The 10,979-nt window shown below is 39.7% G+C and overlaps 6 protein-coding genes across 8 annotated transcripts; 3 read left to right on the forward strand and 3 right to left on the reverse strand.

Annotated features, from left to right (window-relative positions):
• The first annotated feature begins 12 nt into the window (after nt 1–12).
• Nucleotides 13–4,086, forward strand: LOC108112770. 2 transcript variants are annotated; one of them, XM_017223033.2, is made up of 4 exons: nt 13–172; nt 919–981; nt 1,034–1,465; nt 1,521–4,086. In XM_017223033.2, exons 2-4 carry the CDS (start codon nt 922–924, stop codon nt 3,837–3,839), a joined length of 2,811 nt encoding a protein of 936 aa, XP_017078522.1. In that variant the 5' UTR covers nt 13–172; nt 919–921; the 3' UTR covers nt 3,840–4,086. The 2 variants fall into 2 exon arrangements, with proteins under 2 accessions (XP_017078522.1, XP_017078523.1); XM_017223034.2 differs by lacking the exon at nt 13–172 and having other exon boundaries at nt 901–981.
• Nucleotides 4,087–4,248: 162 nt separating this feature from the next.
• Nucleotides 4,249–6,597, reverse strand: LOC108112774 (deubiquitinase DESI2). Its single transcript, XM_017223043.2, has 5 exons — nt 6,417–6,597; nt 5,919–6,103; nt 5,545–5,853; nt 5,061–5,149; nt 4,249–5,002 (listed from the first exon to the last, which is right to left on the reverse strand). The coding sequence occupies exons 2-5, from the start codon at nt 6,054–6,056 to the stop codon at nt 4,921–4,923; spliced, it is 618 nt and encodes a 205-aa protein (XP_017078532.1). The 5' UTR covers nt 6,057–6,103; nt 6,417–6,597; the 3' UTR covers nt 4,249–4,920.
• Nucleotides 6,598–6,840: 243 nt separating this feature from the next.
• Nucleotides 6,841–8,115, forward strand: LOC108113250 (transmembrane protein 170B). 2 transcript variants are annotated; one of them, XM_017223797.1, is made up of 2 exons: nt 6,841–7,202; nt 7,257–8,115. In XM_017223797.1, the coding sequence occupies exon 2, from the start codon at nt 7,400–7,402 to the stop codon at nt 7,802–7,804; it is 405 nt and encodes a 134-aa protein (XP_017079286.1). In that variant the 5' UTR covers nt 6,841–7,202; nt 7,257–7,399; the 3' UTR covers nt 7,805–8,115. The 2 variants fall into 2 exon arrangements, with proteins under 2 accessions (XP_017079286.1, XP_017079287.1); XM_017223798.1 differs by having other exon boundaries at nt 6,841–7,196.
• Nucleotides 8,115–9,151, reverse strand: LOC108113248 (crossover junction endonuclease EME1). The gene has a single exon (XM_017223795.1). The coding sequence runs from the start codon at nt 9,090–9,092 to the stop codon at nt 8,163–8,165; it is 930 nt and encodes a 309-aa protein (XP_017079284.1). The 5' UTR covers nt 9,093–9,151; the 3' UTR covers nt 8,115–8,162.
• Nucleotides 9,152–9,236: 85 nt separating this feature from the next.
• LOC108113251 (H/ACA ribonucleoprotein complex subunit 3) lies at nt 9,237–9,645 on the forward strand. Its single transcript, XM_017223799.1, has 2 exons — nt 9,237–9,382; nt 9,443–9,645. The coding sequence occupies exons 1-2, from the start codon at nt 9,329–9,331 to the stop codon at nt 9,581–9,583; spliced, it is 195 nt and encodes a 64-aa protein (XP_017079288.1). The 5' UTR covers nt 9,237–9,328; the 3' UTR covers nt 9,584–9,645.
• Nucleotides 9,591–10,504, reverse strand: LOC108113249 (transmembrane protein 223). Its single transcript, XM_017223796.1, has 2 exons — nt 10,009–10,504; nt 9,591–9,949 (listed from the first exon to the last, which is right to left on the reverse strand). Exons 1-2 carry the CDS (start codon nt 10,406–10,408, stop codon nt 9,657–9,659), a joined length of 693 nt encoding a protein of 230 aa, XP_017079285.1. The 5' UTR covers nt 10,409–10,504; the 3' UTR covers nt 9,591–9,656.
• Nucleotides 10,505–10,979: the final 475 nt, after the last annotated feature.

A 10,979-nucleotide genomic window follows, 5' to 3' on the forward strand; every position in this document is an offset into this window, starting at 1 on the left:
TTTAGGCCTGGCTTGAAGCCAAATTAACTCTGGGCGTTCCACTAAGTTTTCGCAAAATAGTTCAAAATCGGTCATTGAAAAAGATTTGAAAAAAACATGTGTAAATACGTGAAAGTGGCGAATAATAATGTATAAATAACGGCGCGAAATCAGAAATTGAAATTAGTGAAAAGTAAGTTGAAAATCATGAAGACCAAGGCGGAGTCCAAACCTGGTTTTTAGGCCTAGGAATTTGCTGTGATCGTCTTTAATACGCAAGAAACCATATATTTTTATTTTCTGAGCTCAAAGGAAAGATATATATCCGATGATCAAAAGATGTTTTTAAACTTTCAAACCTGTGGCTTAAACGGTTTATTGTCAACTCCCCCTTGTGTTTGTAATTGCAATTACTACGTGGTACGCCATTACCTGAGGCTCACACACATGCGCATACACAGCTAAAAAAATATAAGATCAAAGATCAAATTTATATTCATATGACCCTAGGTCAAGTTTATCTTTTATCCATTATAATAATGATTCATGCGAATGTATTTACATACTTTGATTACGAAAATCTAAATAAAAATTATTGACTAACTTTTCATGAGAAAATATTAAACTAAAAATAACATTAGGCGCCAAACTAGATTCAGTATTTTCAAGGTAGTTTTCAATTGCTCGAATTTGTATAATCTTTAAAACTAAATCGTTAAATCGTTGCCAATCAGAAAAATTGCTTTAAGTGTAAAAGACTTGTCTAGTCCAGAATTTGACTGGTTTTAAATGGTTTACTCCTGGATTCTTTGGGACCTGTTATTATTTGATTAATGTCAATAATTCTAAGTCAGTATTAACCAAACTTAATTTAATAATAAATTTAAGTGATTTACTCTATTAAAAGTCAAATACTAAAATATTTACACATTTTTTTAGACAATGCAGCATGGATCCTCCCGCATTACCAAACAGGAAGCCCTTCCAAATGCCATCTCCGGGGTAAGTTTGTACAATTAAATCAAAGAAGTTTAACCGCAATTCCCCATTTTAGCCCGATTCCAGCAATTGGACCTCGTTGCATGAGGCGGTAGCCGCAGGTGATGACCGACGGGTGGAGGGTCTCCTGTTTAGCAATGCAGACCGTTTGGCCAGAGAATCCTTGCAGGGTAATACACCGCTCCACGAAGCCGCCAGTCGAGGGTTCAGTCGCTGTGTGAAACTGATCTGTACACCCCCGACACCACCCACTTCCTCGGGGGTTGGAAAACCAGGAAAAGGTCAAAAAGACAAAGACAAGGATAAGGATAAGAACAAAGGTAGGGCGAAGGTGGTCCACCAGACTATCGAAGCCCTACACAATAGTGCTCTGAGTATAGCCAATAACGAAGGGTTGTCCGCCCTTCACTTGGCAGCCCAAAATGGACACAATCAGAGCTCCAGAGAACTACTCTTGGCCGGCGCTGATCCCGACGTCCAAAACAATGTGAGTGGGATGAATTTTTTAAAATATAACTATGTTCAACAACATCATTTTTTAGTACGGCGATACTCCACTTCACACCGCCTGCAGATATGGACATGCTGGGGTAACCCGTATCCTGCTTTCCGCCCTTTGCGATCCTAATAAAACCAATCTAAACGGTGACACCGCGTTGCACATCACATGCGCCATGGGTCGTAGGAAACTTACGAGAATACTGCTGGAAGCGGATGCTCGTCTGGGCATTAAGAACGCCCAAGGTGACTGTCCCATGCACATAGCAATTAGGAAAAACTATCGCGAAATAATTGAAATCCTAAATACACCGAAGAAGATACGAAACCGCAAGGAGAAACCTAAGGAAGGTGGCAGCAGATCAGACAAAGACAGAGATCGTGATAGGGATGTGGTGGACAAGGGCATTAACTGGTCACCTTATGGCTGTCATTACTTTCCCGATCCGCGAGCATTTCCTTCACCAAAACTGGAGACTCTACCCAAAGAGCCACTAAAACCGGGTGAACAATACTTTCTGGATTTGGCAGGTCACATTCACAAAGGTCCAGTAAGCGTAGGCAACACCTGCTATTGCGGTCCCTTCTTCCGGCATATTGAAAACAAACTAAACTGCAATCGAAAGAGCTTGAAAAAGTATGTCCACAAGACAAAGGAGCGTTTAGGTCACAAAGTGCAGGCATTGGCCATAAAAACGAACGATCAGATTGAACAGCTTACAAGAACGATGATCGAGGACAGATTGAGATGCGAGAGCAAGAGGCAGCACCTTAGTGAGTTCTTAAGAAGAGGAGAACCAATGCGATCCACCTTTGATCAGCAGAACAGAAACTCAAGGATCGAAAGGACCCTATCTAGGTGTCGCAGTCTAGAGCTCTTGGAAAACAACCACGAGGCTAGTAGGCTTACCAATTCCCGAAGTGTGGATCTACTTGAGGATCAGGCAGTGGAAGCTATAGTACACCGATCAGCGGAGGTTCAGCTTGAGAGTGACAGCGATGAAGATTCAAATGAAGCTGGGGAAGAGGAGGAGGAAGAAGATGGGGGAGAGGAAGAAGTGCAAGATGATGCAGAACCAGAAGAAGAAGTACAACAACTAGAGCACTCGAAGCTGGATGAACTCAAGCTGGATTTCCTCAAAGTTTCTGAAAGACTGGGAGTTCTTTTAGAGAAAACAACATTAATCATGGAAAGAGACAGCGAAAAAGACGTCAAGCACCAGCTTTCATCCTTATCGCCACCCTATAAACCCCATCCCAGGGCTGAGTCCGTCCAACTTCGTGAGGATAAAGAGAGCGTCAATAGCCCCAACTTCGATGAGTACACCAACGTTATGCGGCGCTACCCAAACTCCAGTGAGACCTCGAATCCTTCCCAGAACTCCAACAGTTGGGACTGGGAGGCATCCCCCACGGGCAGTAATCCACAGCCAGACTATCATAAGTACTACCAACGGATTGGAAGAGGAGAAAACATGCTGAACTCAGTAATAAAAGCTTTGAGAAAAGATGCCTCCTTCGCGGATATGGGAAAAGAGGAGGCTGTCAACGAAAGTGCCGAGAGGATTGGAGGCGATAAGTTGCTCTACAAGGAACAAGCCAGTGAGGCAGCTGGTATCTCCAACCTGATGAAACGACAACCATTGTGCCTTGAAGACAATTACCCCGCCATGTCGAATCTGTTTTACTCTAATCCCATTATGGAGTATGCTGAAGAAACGGAAATCAGGCAGAATGGCAATGAAAATATAAGCAAGGTAGAGATCCGAAACAGTGAGATCAAGTGCTTGAAAAAGCCGAATGCCGGTCAGGTTCGGGATATGGTGGCCCAACTGCAAAATACCATCGATTCTAATCGGCAGGATTCACAGACAGCCAATGTGATTGCGGCAAGATCACAATCCCGCTTAAATAATAACTTTCAGCACATAGAGGCCACATCCTCGAATCCCTCGCCCACTTACAGTATTCCACACAGGAATACTGCCCAGTTTGGCCTGCCCGAGAGACATATACCCAAAGACGCTTACTTTCATGAGCTACCCCACCGACCACCGATCCCGCAAAATCCGCAGAGAAGGATCCACTCCGGCTATGCACCAAATTCGAATTTCTATCGCAATGAAGATCTATACGTTGAGAGGATTCCCCAACCAAATAGTCCTATAAGGCAGGGTGGAGACTATGTGGGTGCGATCAACTATAGGGCACTACAGTCACAAACCTTTCAGGCCATTATTCCGCCCCATCCTAATCCCAGAAATCCAAGAAACTGGCCCCATCCAAGTCTTCCGCCAAACGACATCGATCTTGACGAGTTGTCAGCAGTTGGCCTCTACAATAATGTATCCAGTCTAGTTTGAGTTTGGTAATCTCCCAAAAGATCCCAATGTACATAGCTAAACCTAATTTATATATTTATCTTAATCGTAATCAAGTTCAAAACTACAAAACAAAAGTTAACTTATTTCCAATTGATAAATCTAATCTAGAGGGTTATAACATACAAAAATAAAATACAAAGTTATACCAGAATAATGTTCTTTTCATAAGGGTTAATTTATAAATAAATAAGATGATATTAAGAATATATATGTTATGTATTAATTTAAAAAAACGAATTAAGTCACTAAAATTGAAAACTTTAGTAACTCTTGATATGCTCATTCCCCTTCTTCATAAATGAAACCCAGCCAAATGTTTTCGATCAAAATATATTTGTCTTTAAAAATGTTTAATAATAGTATTTATGCATGTGTAAATATCAGAATGTCAAGTACATATATTTATTGATAACAGATCATTTTGGTGTTTTGATAGACATGCGGCTTATGAACTCTGTATAATGGTGTAAACGAAATCAACCAGGAAATCATCTCAATAATCGAGCTTCAGATGCTTGGTGGGAATTTAAAAAAAACAAAATTCCCACCTCTGACAAAAAGTAAACAAGTAAATTGGGCAACATTTTGATATCGTTCATCAATATGTTTGCGGTATTGTTAGTACAATTTTAGCAAGTACCTAATGATGATTTCTCGATGTCTTCGTAGTTAATTTAAAATTCTATAAATGACACTGCTGCTGTACGGCGCCTGCTACTTAAATTTACCGGCCACTTAATAATATCTTAATTCTGAATAGTCATATTACAAATACAAATTACAATAGCCAATAATTTAGTCACTTCGCATGTATGTATAAGTATGTTTCTATGTAGGTATGTATGTTCTATGTAAGTATGTATATCGCCTAATTTAAGTCTATTAATAATAGTTGTTGCTTTTTGTTTGGGGGCGTTGTTGGCTTGGAAATTGATGTGACGTGAGTAACTCGGCATTTCGCTCTGTGTAACTTAACAATGTTGGTCTTAGGACTGCAATTGGATGTGGACTATGATCGCTTGTGTGTAGCCAAGTGACATATTCTCGGTCAGGTAACGTCTCAAAGGGGACTGTTGTCGGAGTCTTCGCGTTCTTGTATTGTGGTTATGCTCTGCTGCAAGGCATTCGGTGTGAGCCATTCTCTAAAAAAAAGGGGATTCAATAAATAATCCAACTTCTATTTAATTTAGGTTCACTTACTTTGGCAAACATCTTTGTAAAAATGGCACACAGGAGCTGAAATGCGCTAAACGATTGACCCAGCTGGGTATTTCTTGGCCGCAAAGTATCTAAAAAGATTAAATAGTATTGCGGATATAGTCCAGTTGCCTATCGTTGAGTAAATTAAAACTATTGCATTTTAAGTATGTTCATCGGGTTTCAAAGTTCACATTTTGTTTCCATTTGTACTAAATGTTCAATAATTCAATAAAATTCAAAGGTCATCATTTTAATTCCAAGCCCTTCTATATATGAATCCAATAACTTTACACTTATTAAGGTGATTCATAGCGGAATATTTGGGTTGCAACTCACGGTATCTGACATTCAGTGATTCATTAATCAGCACACCCGAAATTTTTTTTTCATATCTCTTAAGTTTTGGATCCACCCATCACAATATTTAATGTATAATTGGAAAGTTTTCTAATCTCTACAGGTTACACCAAGCCCCACATCTCACCTGAGTTAATGAACCCGAGAAGTGGTTGCAATTGTTGTTCATGAGATGGTACCTGTCGCCCCGGAACTGATTGCCTAGCTCCTCGACGATACGACGAACCTCCTCGTACGTAAAGTCGGTGCAGCCTATTTGGATGCTCTGCCTGAACTGAAATTGATCGCCAAGTTCGTCGTGATCCCGCGGCGAGATCTCAAAGACCCCTGTAAAGGGAAATGGATGTCCGCCGTAGGCGAATTCGGTGCCAAAGGCTTCTACGCCGGAGTGGAATACGCCAAGGCCAATTGAGGTGGTGTACTCGTTGATCCAGTACTGCAAATTCAAACACAACGTAGCTATAAGATAGAACCGGAGAATTCGAATAGATATATTCATACCATATCGTAGACATTGAGTATAACAGGCTCGCGGGTCCCCATATTGGATGGCAGGAGCTCTTCATTACCGATCTCGTCTTTTGGAACACTGAGACAGCTCGGAAACGACAGATTGCACGGCAATCCGTTGGAGAACATTGATTAAATGCGTCGTTGGTTTTTGTGGGGCTCAAAGTATATGAAGTCTGCAATGGGGGGCTTTTAATTAATCGCTGTTCGCAAGCATATGCTGGTTAAAAATATAAATCGTATACATATGTGTTTACTTCAATTGGAGGCTTTAGTTATAACCGATTCTCAGATTGTCGGTGCACACATATGTATATTCATCATTTATAAATTCATATACATATATATAGACGAGAGTGCGTAAGATACATGGGTACAACATATATGTACATATCTGAATGCAGTTACATACATATACATATGTACACACATACATATGTATGTAGGTCCGACTCGGAAGAAATGTGTCATAGCAGGAGGATGACTTACTCCTGTTTAGGGCTCTATCAGCATCCCATTCTCCAAAAACAGAAACTTAACAAATCATAAGGGGCCAAATTAAATACTAAAAAGTGACTATTCAATTTCCGCTTTTGTTTTTAGTTTACACAAAATTTTTTTGTTTATGGATTGGTTTCAGAGTTGTCACTTGTGCTAAGATGGTTCTTGACGAACTGGTTCTTCGACAACGATACTTCGATAACGATAAGTAAGTTTAACTTGATAAAATTTAAGGCAATTTTTTTTTTTGTTAATCCTTGGTGCATTTACAAAGTTTTTACTTTTTTATAAAAGGTTATTTTATATAAAATTTGTTAGAAAATAATTTCCTTTAGTCGCATCATCATCTAGAGCTAGTTCCCAAGTGAGTCACAGCTGACTGCTTATCAGAACTGGTCCATTCCCAAATTGTTCCACTCTCGTTGATATAGTAAATCACAGACAAAACACTAAAAAATTTAATTAAATTCATTAAAAGTTCTTTGTTTTGATCAAAATTTGTTGTTATGGCTACACAACAGCAATAAATTGAAATTTAAGCCAAATTAAGGTATCACTGCCGCCAGTAAATGGCAAATAGAGTGCGGTGACAAAAGTGCAATCGATTGTTGACCGAATTAAAAATAAAGCAAACAATTGGTAAAATATAGTTATACCCGGAAGATAAAGCCATGATATATAGGAACAATAAACTAAGAAGGACTAGAATTTAATTTCGGCTAAGCAGTAAGACCAATGTGTTGTGGGTGTGGTCTATAGCACACATGTGTAGGCGTGAGTACAAATAAATGCCAAAAGGTCAATTCTGATAGAAATGTATTTTTTCAGATCGATGAATTACTGCTGTAACATATAAAGAAGGAATCCACCAAAGACATGCGGCTGGAAACTCAACTGACCAACTCTGAGAAACAGAAAAGCAATAATTAGCAACTAGTAATTAGGTGACCCACGTGAACTTACGTTAGACAATGTTTTTCACCATGTTTTCCGAGGGGTACGACACTGATGAACTGGACACCATCGCAGATGTGATGGGCCTACGGTCACAGGCTCGTCTGAATACCTTTCGCGAAATGTGGTACCATGTCTTTCTGTGGGCTCTGTTCTCCTCCATTTTTATTCACACCTGCGCCGCCGTTGTGGCCTTTGTAACGCTCCGGAAACATAAATTCGGGCGATTCTTCTCGATTCTGATTTTGGTCATGGGATTTTTGTCGCCAGCTTCGAGTGGAATCATTAGCAGTGCTGTCATCGCATTCGTGCATCGCGCCTCTAGTCTGCCCATGTCGCCCATATACGCTATGATCTGGGGCCTCGGACAAACCATAGTCTCCGCCTGCCTGGGATTCACACGTATTTTGGCCACGCTGTAAAGCCTGGACTGAAGTTTTTCATCGGCCAAGGTCACTTCTGCACGCTCACCATCATCTCCCAATCCAATGTTCACAGAGCTCTGGCTTTCGACCAGACATATTATCAATTCTTCAGGTGTGCAAGAAACAATTAATTGAATTCATAGTTATGTGTATAGGAACATTGTGATTTTTAAATTATACCTTATATGATGGAAAGAATAATGTAAAATATTTAGCTCTAACTTTAAGGTTTAACTCTAATTGTACAAAATTTAGGAAGCTAATATATGAGCTGATTCTTAAGCTAACAAATTATTTATTTTAAGGAATTAATGCGATTTTAACTTTTTATTGTGATGATTTTAGATTTTATAAACTAAATTAGAGTATTTGGATCCTTAGCGTTATAGAGCGTATAGAGTTTGTTACTGAGAACGTTTCCGATACGTCGTTCTGTGTGAAGAGGTAGAGGTCCATTGCATCGTTTTATCTTTAAGTCGGAAAGACTTTGCACAGCTGTAGGGTCATTGGAAAAATGTTCAACAAGTTTCTTGGGGCAGGGATACTGGGCTATGATTGACTCGGCCACCTCTAAAGTGACCAATGGCAATCGATTTAGATGCTGCTGCCAGAGACGTCCGTATCCATTTCCCTGATCTACTCGTACGCACTGTTTCTTATCGTTGGCCAGATACTTTTTAAAGCAATTCAGCGTTTCGTTTCGTTGTTTTTTGTATGGTGCTTCAGCTATGGCTTTTGTGTAACGCTTGAGCATTGCCACCAGATCATGACTTTCGGGACGATTCATTTGCTCTATATGAAGCTCCTGAAGCAACTGCATCTCTATCAAAGCATCCTGGCCGACTGAACTGCTGTGCTTGCCGTGTCGCACTTTTGGTAATGCCACTGTGTATTGACAATCCGGAAATGAGGCCTGTAGCCGGGGTCCCAAACAAACAAGACTTTGATCCTTAACGGCCTTTTGGAAATTGAATTCAGAAAGCCATTGGACCACTTGATTTTCCTGTTTCCAGGCTTCGTCTAGGCCGGTAGGACTGTTTTCCAAAGCAATGGTCTGCTGTCCAACATTGCGTTCCCACAAAATGCAAAAGCTTACAGGCAAACTCCTAATTTCATATTTCAAGTCGGTGCCATTCAATAGTTGGAGCATCTCCTGACCCACGGGAATGCCCAGAAAACCGGCATCTATAATCATTCGTATATATTTCATGCATTCTCCCGGTTTTATACGATTCTGATGCTCCCGTAAAGCCTGTTTGTGCAGTTTATCCACTTTATTTGACATTGTTTACAATAGTCCGCCCAAATAGTATTTAATTAGAGGCGGGATAAAATCAATAGGATTTAGTGTCTAGCTAAGTTTGATGTCATGGTTAGGAACTCCACTAAGTTCATATCGAATAAATCCGTCAGGAATATTTAGCTCTTTATTTTTCATAGTACGGTAATACTGCAACGCACGCCACACGTGTTTTATTTACTGCGTCTTTTAACACAAGAAAAACTTAAGAAACTTCCAAAATGTATCTAATGTACACAATCAATGAAAACGGAGACCGCGTCTACACCCTGAAGGTAAGTTAATCTAAAGCTATATGTTCTGACCTTAGCAAGTACTAATTTTTTATTTCGTAGAAACGCACTGAGGATGGACGTCCAACTTTGTCTGCTCATCCAGCACGCTTTTCGCCGGAGGACAAGTACTCCCGTCAAAGGATCACCATTAAGAAACGCTTTGGACTGCTTCTCACCCAGAAACCGGAACCCATTTACTAAGCCGAAGTTAAATTTTAATTAGTGTATATCTTTATTTACAAATAATAAGTTACAAAATAACACACCTAAGTCTTTAAAGACGGCGCTTCAAGCCCGCCGTATAATCGAACAGTTGGGGATTCCTGAACTCGCCTCTCATATCCAACACATAGTACAATGTCTTGCCTTTCACCTTAATGGGTAACTGCACCCTAGCTAAGTTTCGTGATTCTTCTGCGGAAACACACTTTAAAGGCACAGTCATGATACGATTTCGGTTGAAAGGACCATATGTCACAAAGGAAACGCTTTGACCTCCCTTTCTCAATATGAGAAAACGCACAGAACGGAGGGTAAACATCCATACAGCAAACAGAATTCCATATCCTAAAAAGGTCATCGAGTTTCAGATAGAAGAACGGAACATAAGTATAGTACTTTCTCACCTATCAGAAAACTGCAGGCTGTAATGCCATTTCTGTATTTATTATCGCCCAGATTTATGCGCTGAAACCATTTTAAATCCTCTCCGGGTTTCTCAACCACAGGAGCATCCTTTAGTGTCGTAAAAGCGAAGTGCGATAGATAAGTCCAAAACACAAACTGGCATATTCCGAAAAAGTTCAGCATGTGGTAAAAGCGCGGGTTCTCATATTTGAAGAGGATTATATCCTTGGGTACACTGGTGTTCACATCAAATGGAGCTGTTTGGGAGAACCTCTTCACCGTAGAACTAACCGGCGATTTAGTAACAATAGGCGGAACTGCCAGTCTAAAACTCTGAAGACTAAGCCTCTTAATTGAACTGACTCCCTGACGCAGAGCAAAATTTAGCAGGTTACTCATCTTAATTGAAAACTTCCTGCATTTGTTATTATAAAACAATTTAACCTACAATCTGCATACATATGTTTATATTTTGTTCCAGTTGCCATTGGTTCTTTGGTACCGGAACCGGAACTAGTTATTAGAACCGTTTTCAGGGATGGCACTTGATAGTTCTCTACACTATGATATCAAATTATTTTTATTTTCAAATTAAGAGGCAACTCTCTTTAATATTTTTGTATTTTAAATGTATGCAATATATTTCATGAGGAAATTTAAACTTACTAGTTCCGCCCCCAGACAACAAAGTTCCATTCCTCAGCCCTAATTGCTACAGATGATTTTGTTTGGTTCCAAATTAGAGATGAGCACGGGTCCATCGATATATTTTTCATATTTATATATTCATTAATCATGCTATTTCATTTCGATAAAATGGTTACTTAGTAGAGATATTAGTTAATTTATTTCGGGAAATTTTTGAATCTGGTAGAATACTTAATTTTATTAATTTAATTAAACTTAAAAGCCGGATTTCATCGAACCTAGAACCCAAAATAGCTCCGGTAAAAATATTTCAACCCCACAA

The sequence above is a fragment of the Drosophila eugracilis genome, unplaced genomic scaffold (genome assembly GCF_018153835.1).
Source record: "Drosophila eugracilis isolate 14026-0451.02 unplaced genomic scaffold, ASM1815383v1 contig_90, whole genome shotgun sequence".
NCBI lineage: Eukaryota > Metazoa > Arthropoda > Insecta > Diptera > Drosophilidae > Drosophila > Drosophila eugracilis.

Coding starts and splice junctions, on each gene's coding strand:
- LOC108113248 (XM_017223795.1), bottom strand. CDS start 9,092: ATGTCAAATAAAGTGGATAAACTGCACAAACAGGCTTTACGGGAGCAT.
- LOC108113251 (XM_017223799.1), top strand. CDS start 9,329: ATGTATCTAATGTACACAATCAATGAAAACGGAGACCGCGTCTACACC. Junction 9,383..9,442: donor ACCGCGTCTACACCCTGAAG/GTAAGTTAATCT, acceptor TTTATTTCGTAG/AAACGCACTGAGGATGGACG.
- LOC108113249 (XM_017223796.1), bottom strand. CDS start 10,408: ATGAGTAACCTGCTAAATTTTGCTCTGCGTCAGGGAGTCAGTTCAATT. Junction 9,950..10,008: donor AGCCTGCAGTTTTCTGATAG/GTGAGAAAGTAC, acceptor TGACCTTTTTAG/GATATGGAATTCTGTTTGCT.
- LOC108112774 (XM_017223043.2), bottom strand. CDS start 6,056: ATGTTCTCCAACGGATTGCCGTGCAATCTGTCGTTTCCGAGCTGTCTC. Junction 5,854..5,918: donor TACTCAATGTCTACGATATG/GTATGAATATAT, acceptor TTGAATTTGCAG/TACTGGATCAACGAGTACAC. Junction 5,003..5,060: donor TTACAAAGATGTTTGCCAAA/GTAAGTGAACCT, acceptor CCTTTTTTTTAG/AGAATGGCTCACACCGAATG.
- LOC108112770 (XM_017223033.2), top strand. CDS start 922: ATGCAGCATGGATCCTCCCGCATTACCAAACAGGAAGCCCTTCCAAAT. Junction 982..1,033: donor TTCCAAATGCCATCTCCGGG/GTAAGTTTGTAC, acceptor TCCCCATTTTAG/CCCGATTCCAGCAATTGGAC. Junction 1,466..1,520: donor ATCCCGACGTCCAAAACAAT/GTGAGTGGGATG, acceptor ATCATTTTTTAG/TACGGCGATACTCCACTTCA.
- LOC108113250 (XM_017223797.1), top strand. CDS start 7,400: ATGTTTTTCACCATGTTTTCCGAGGGGTACGACACTGATGAACTGGAC.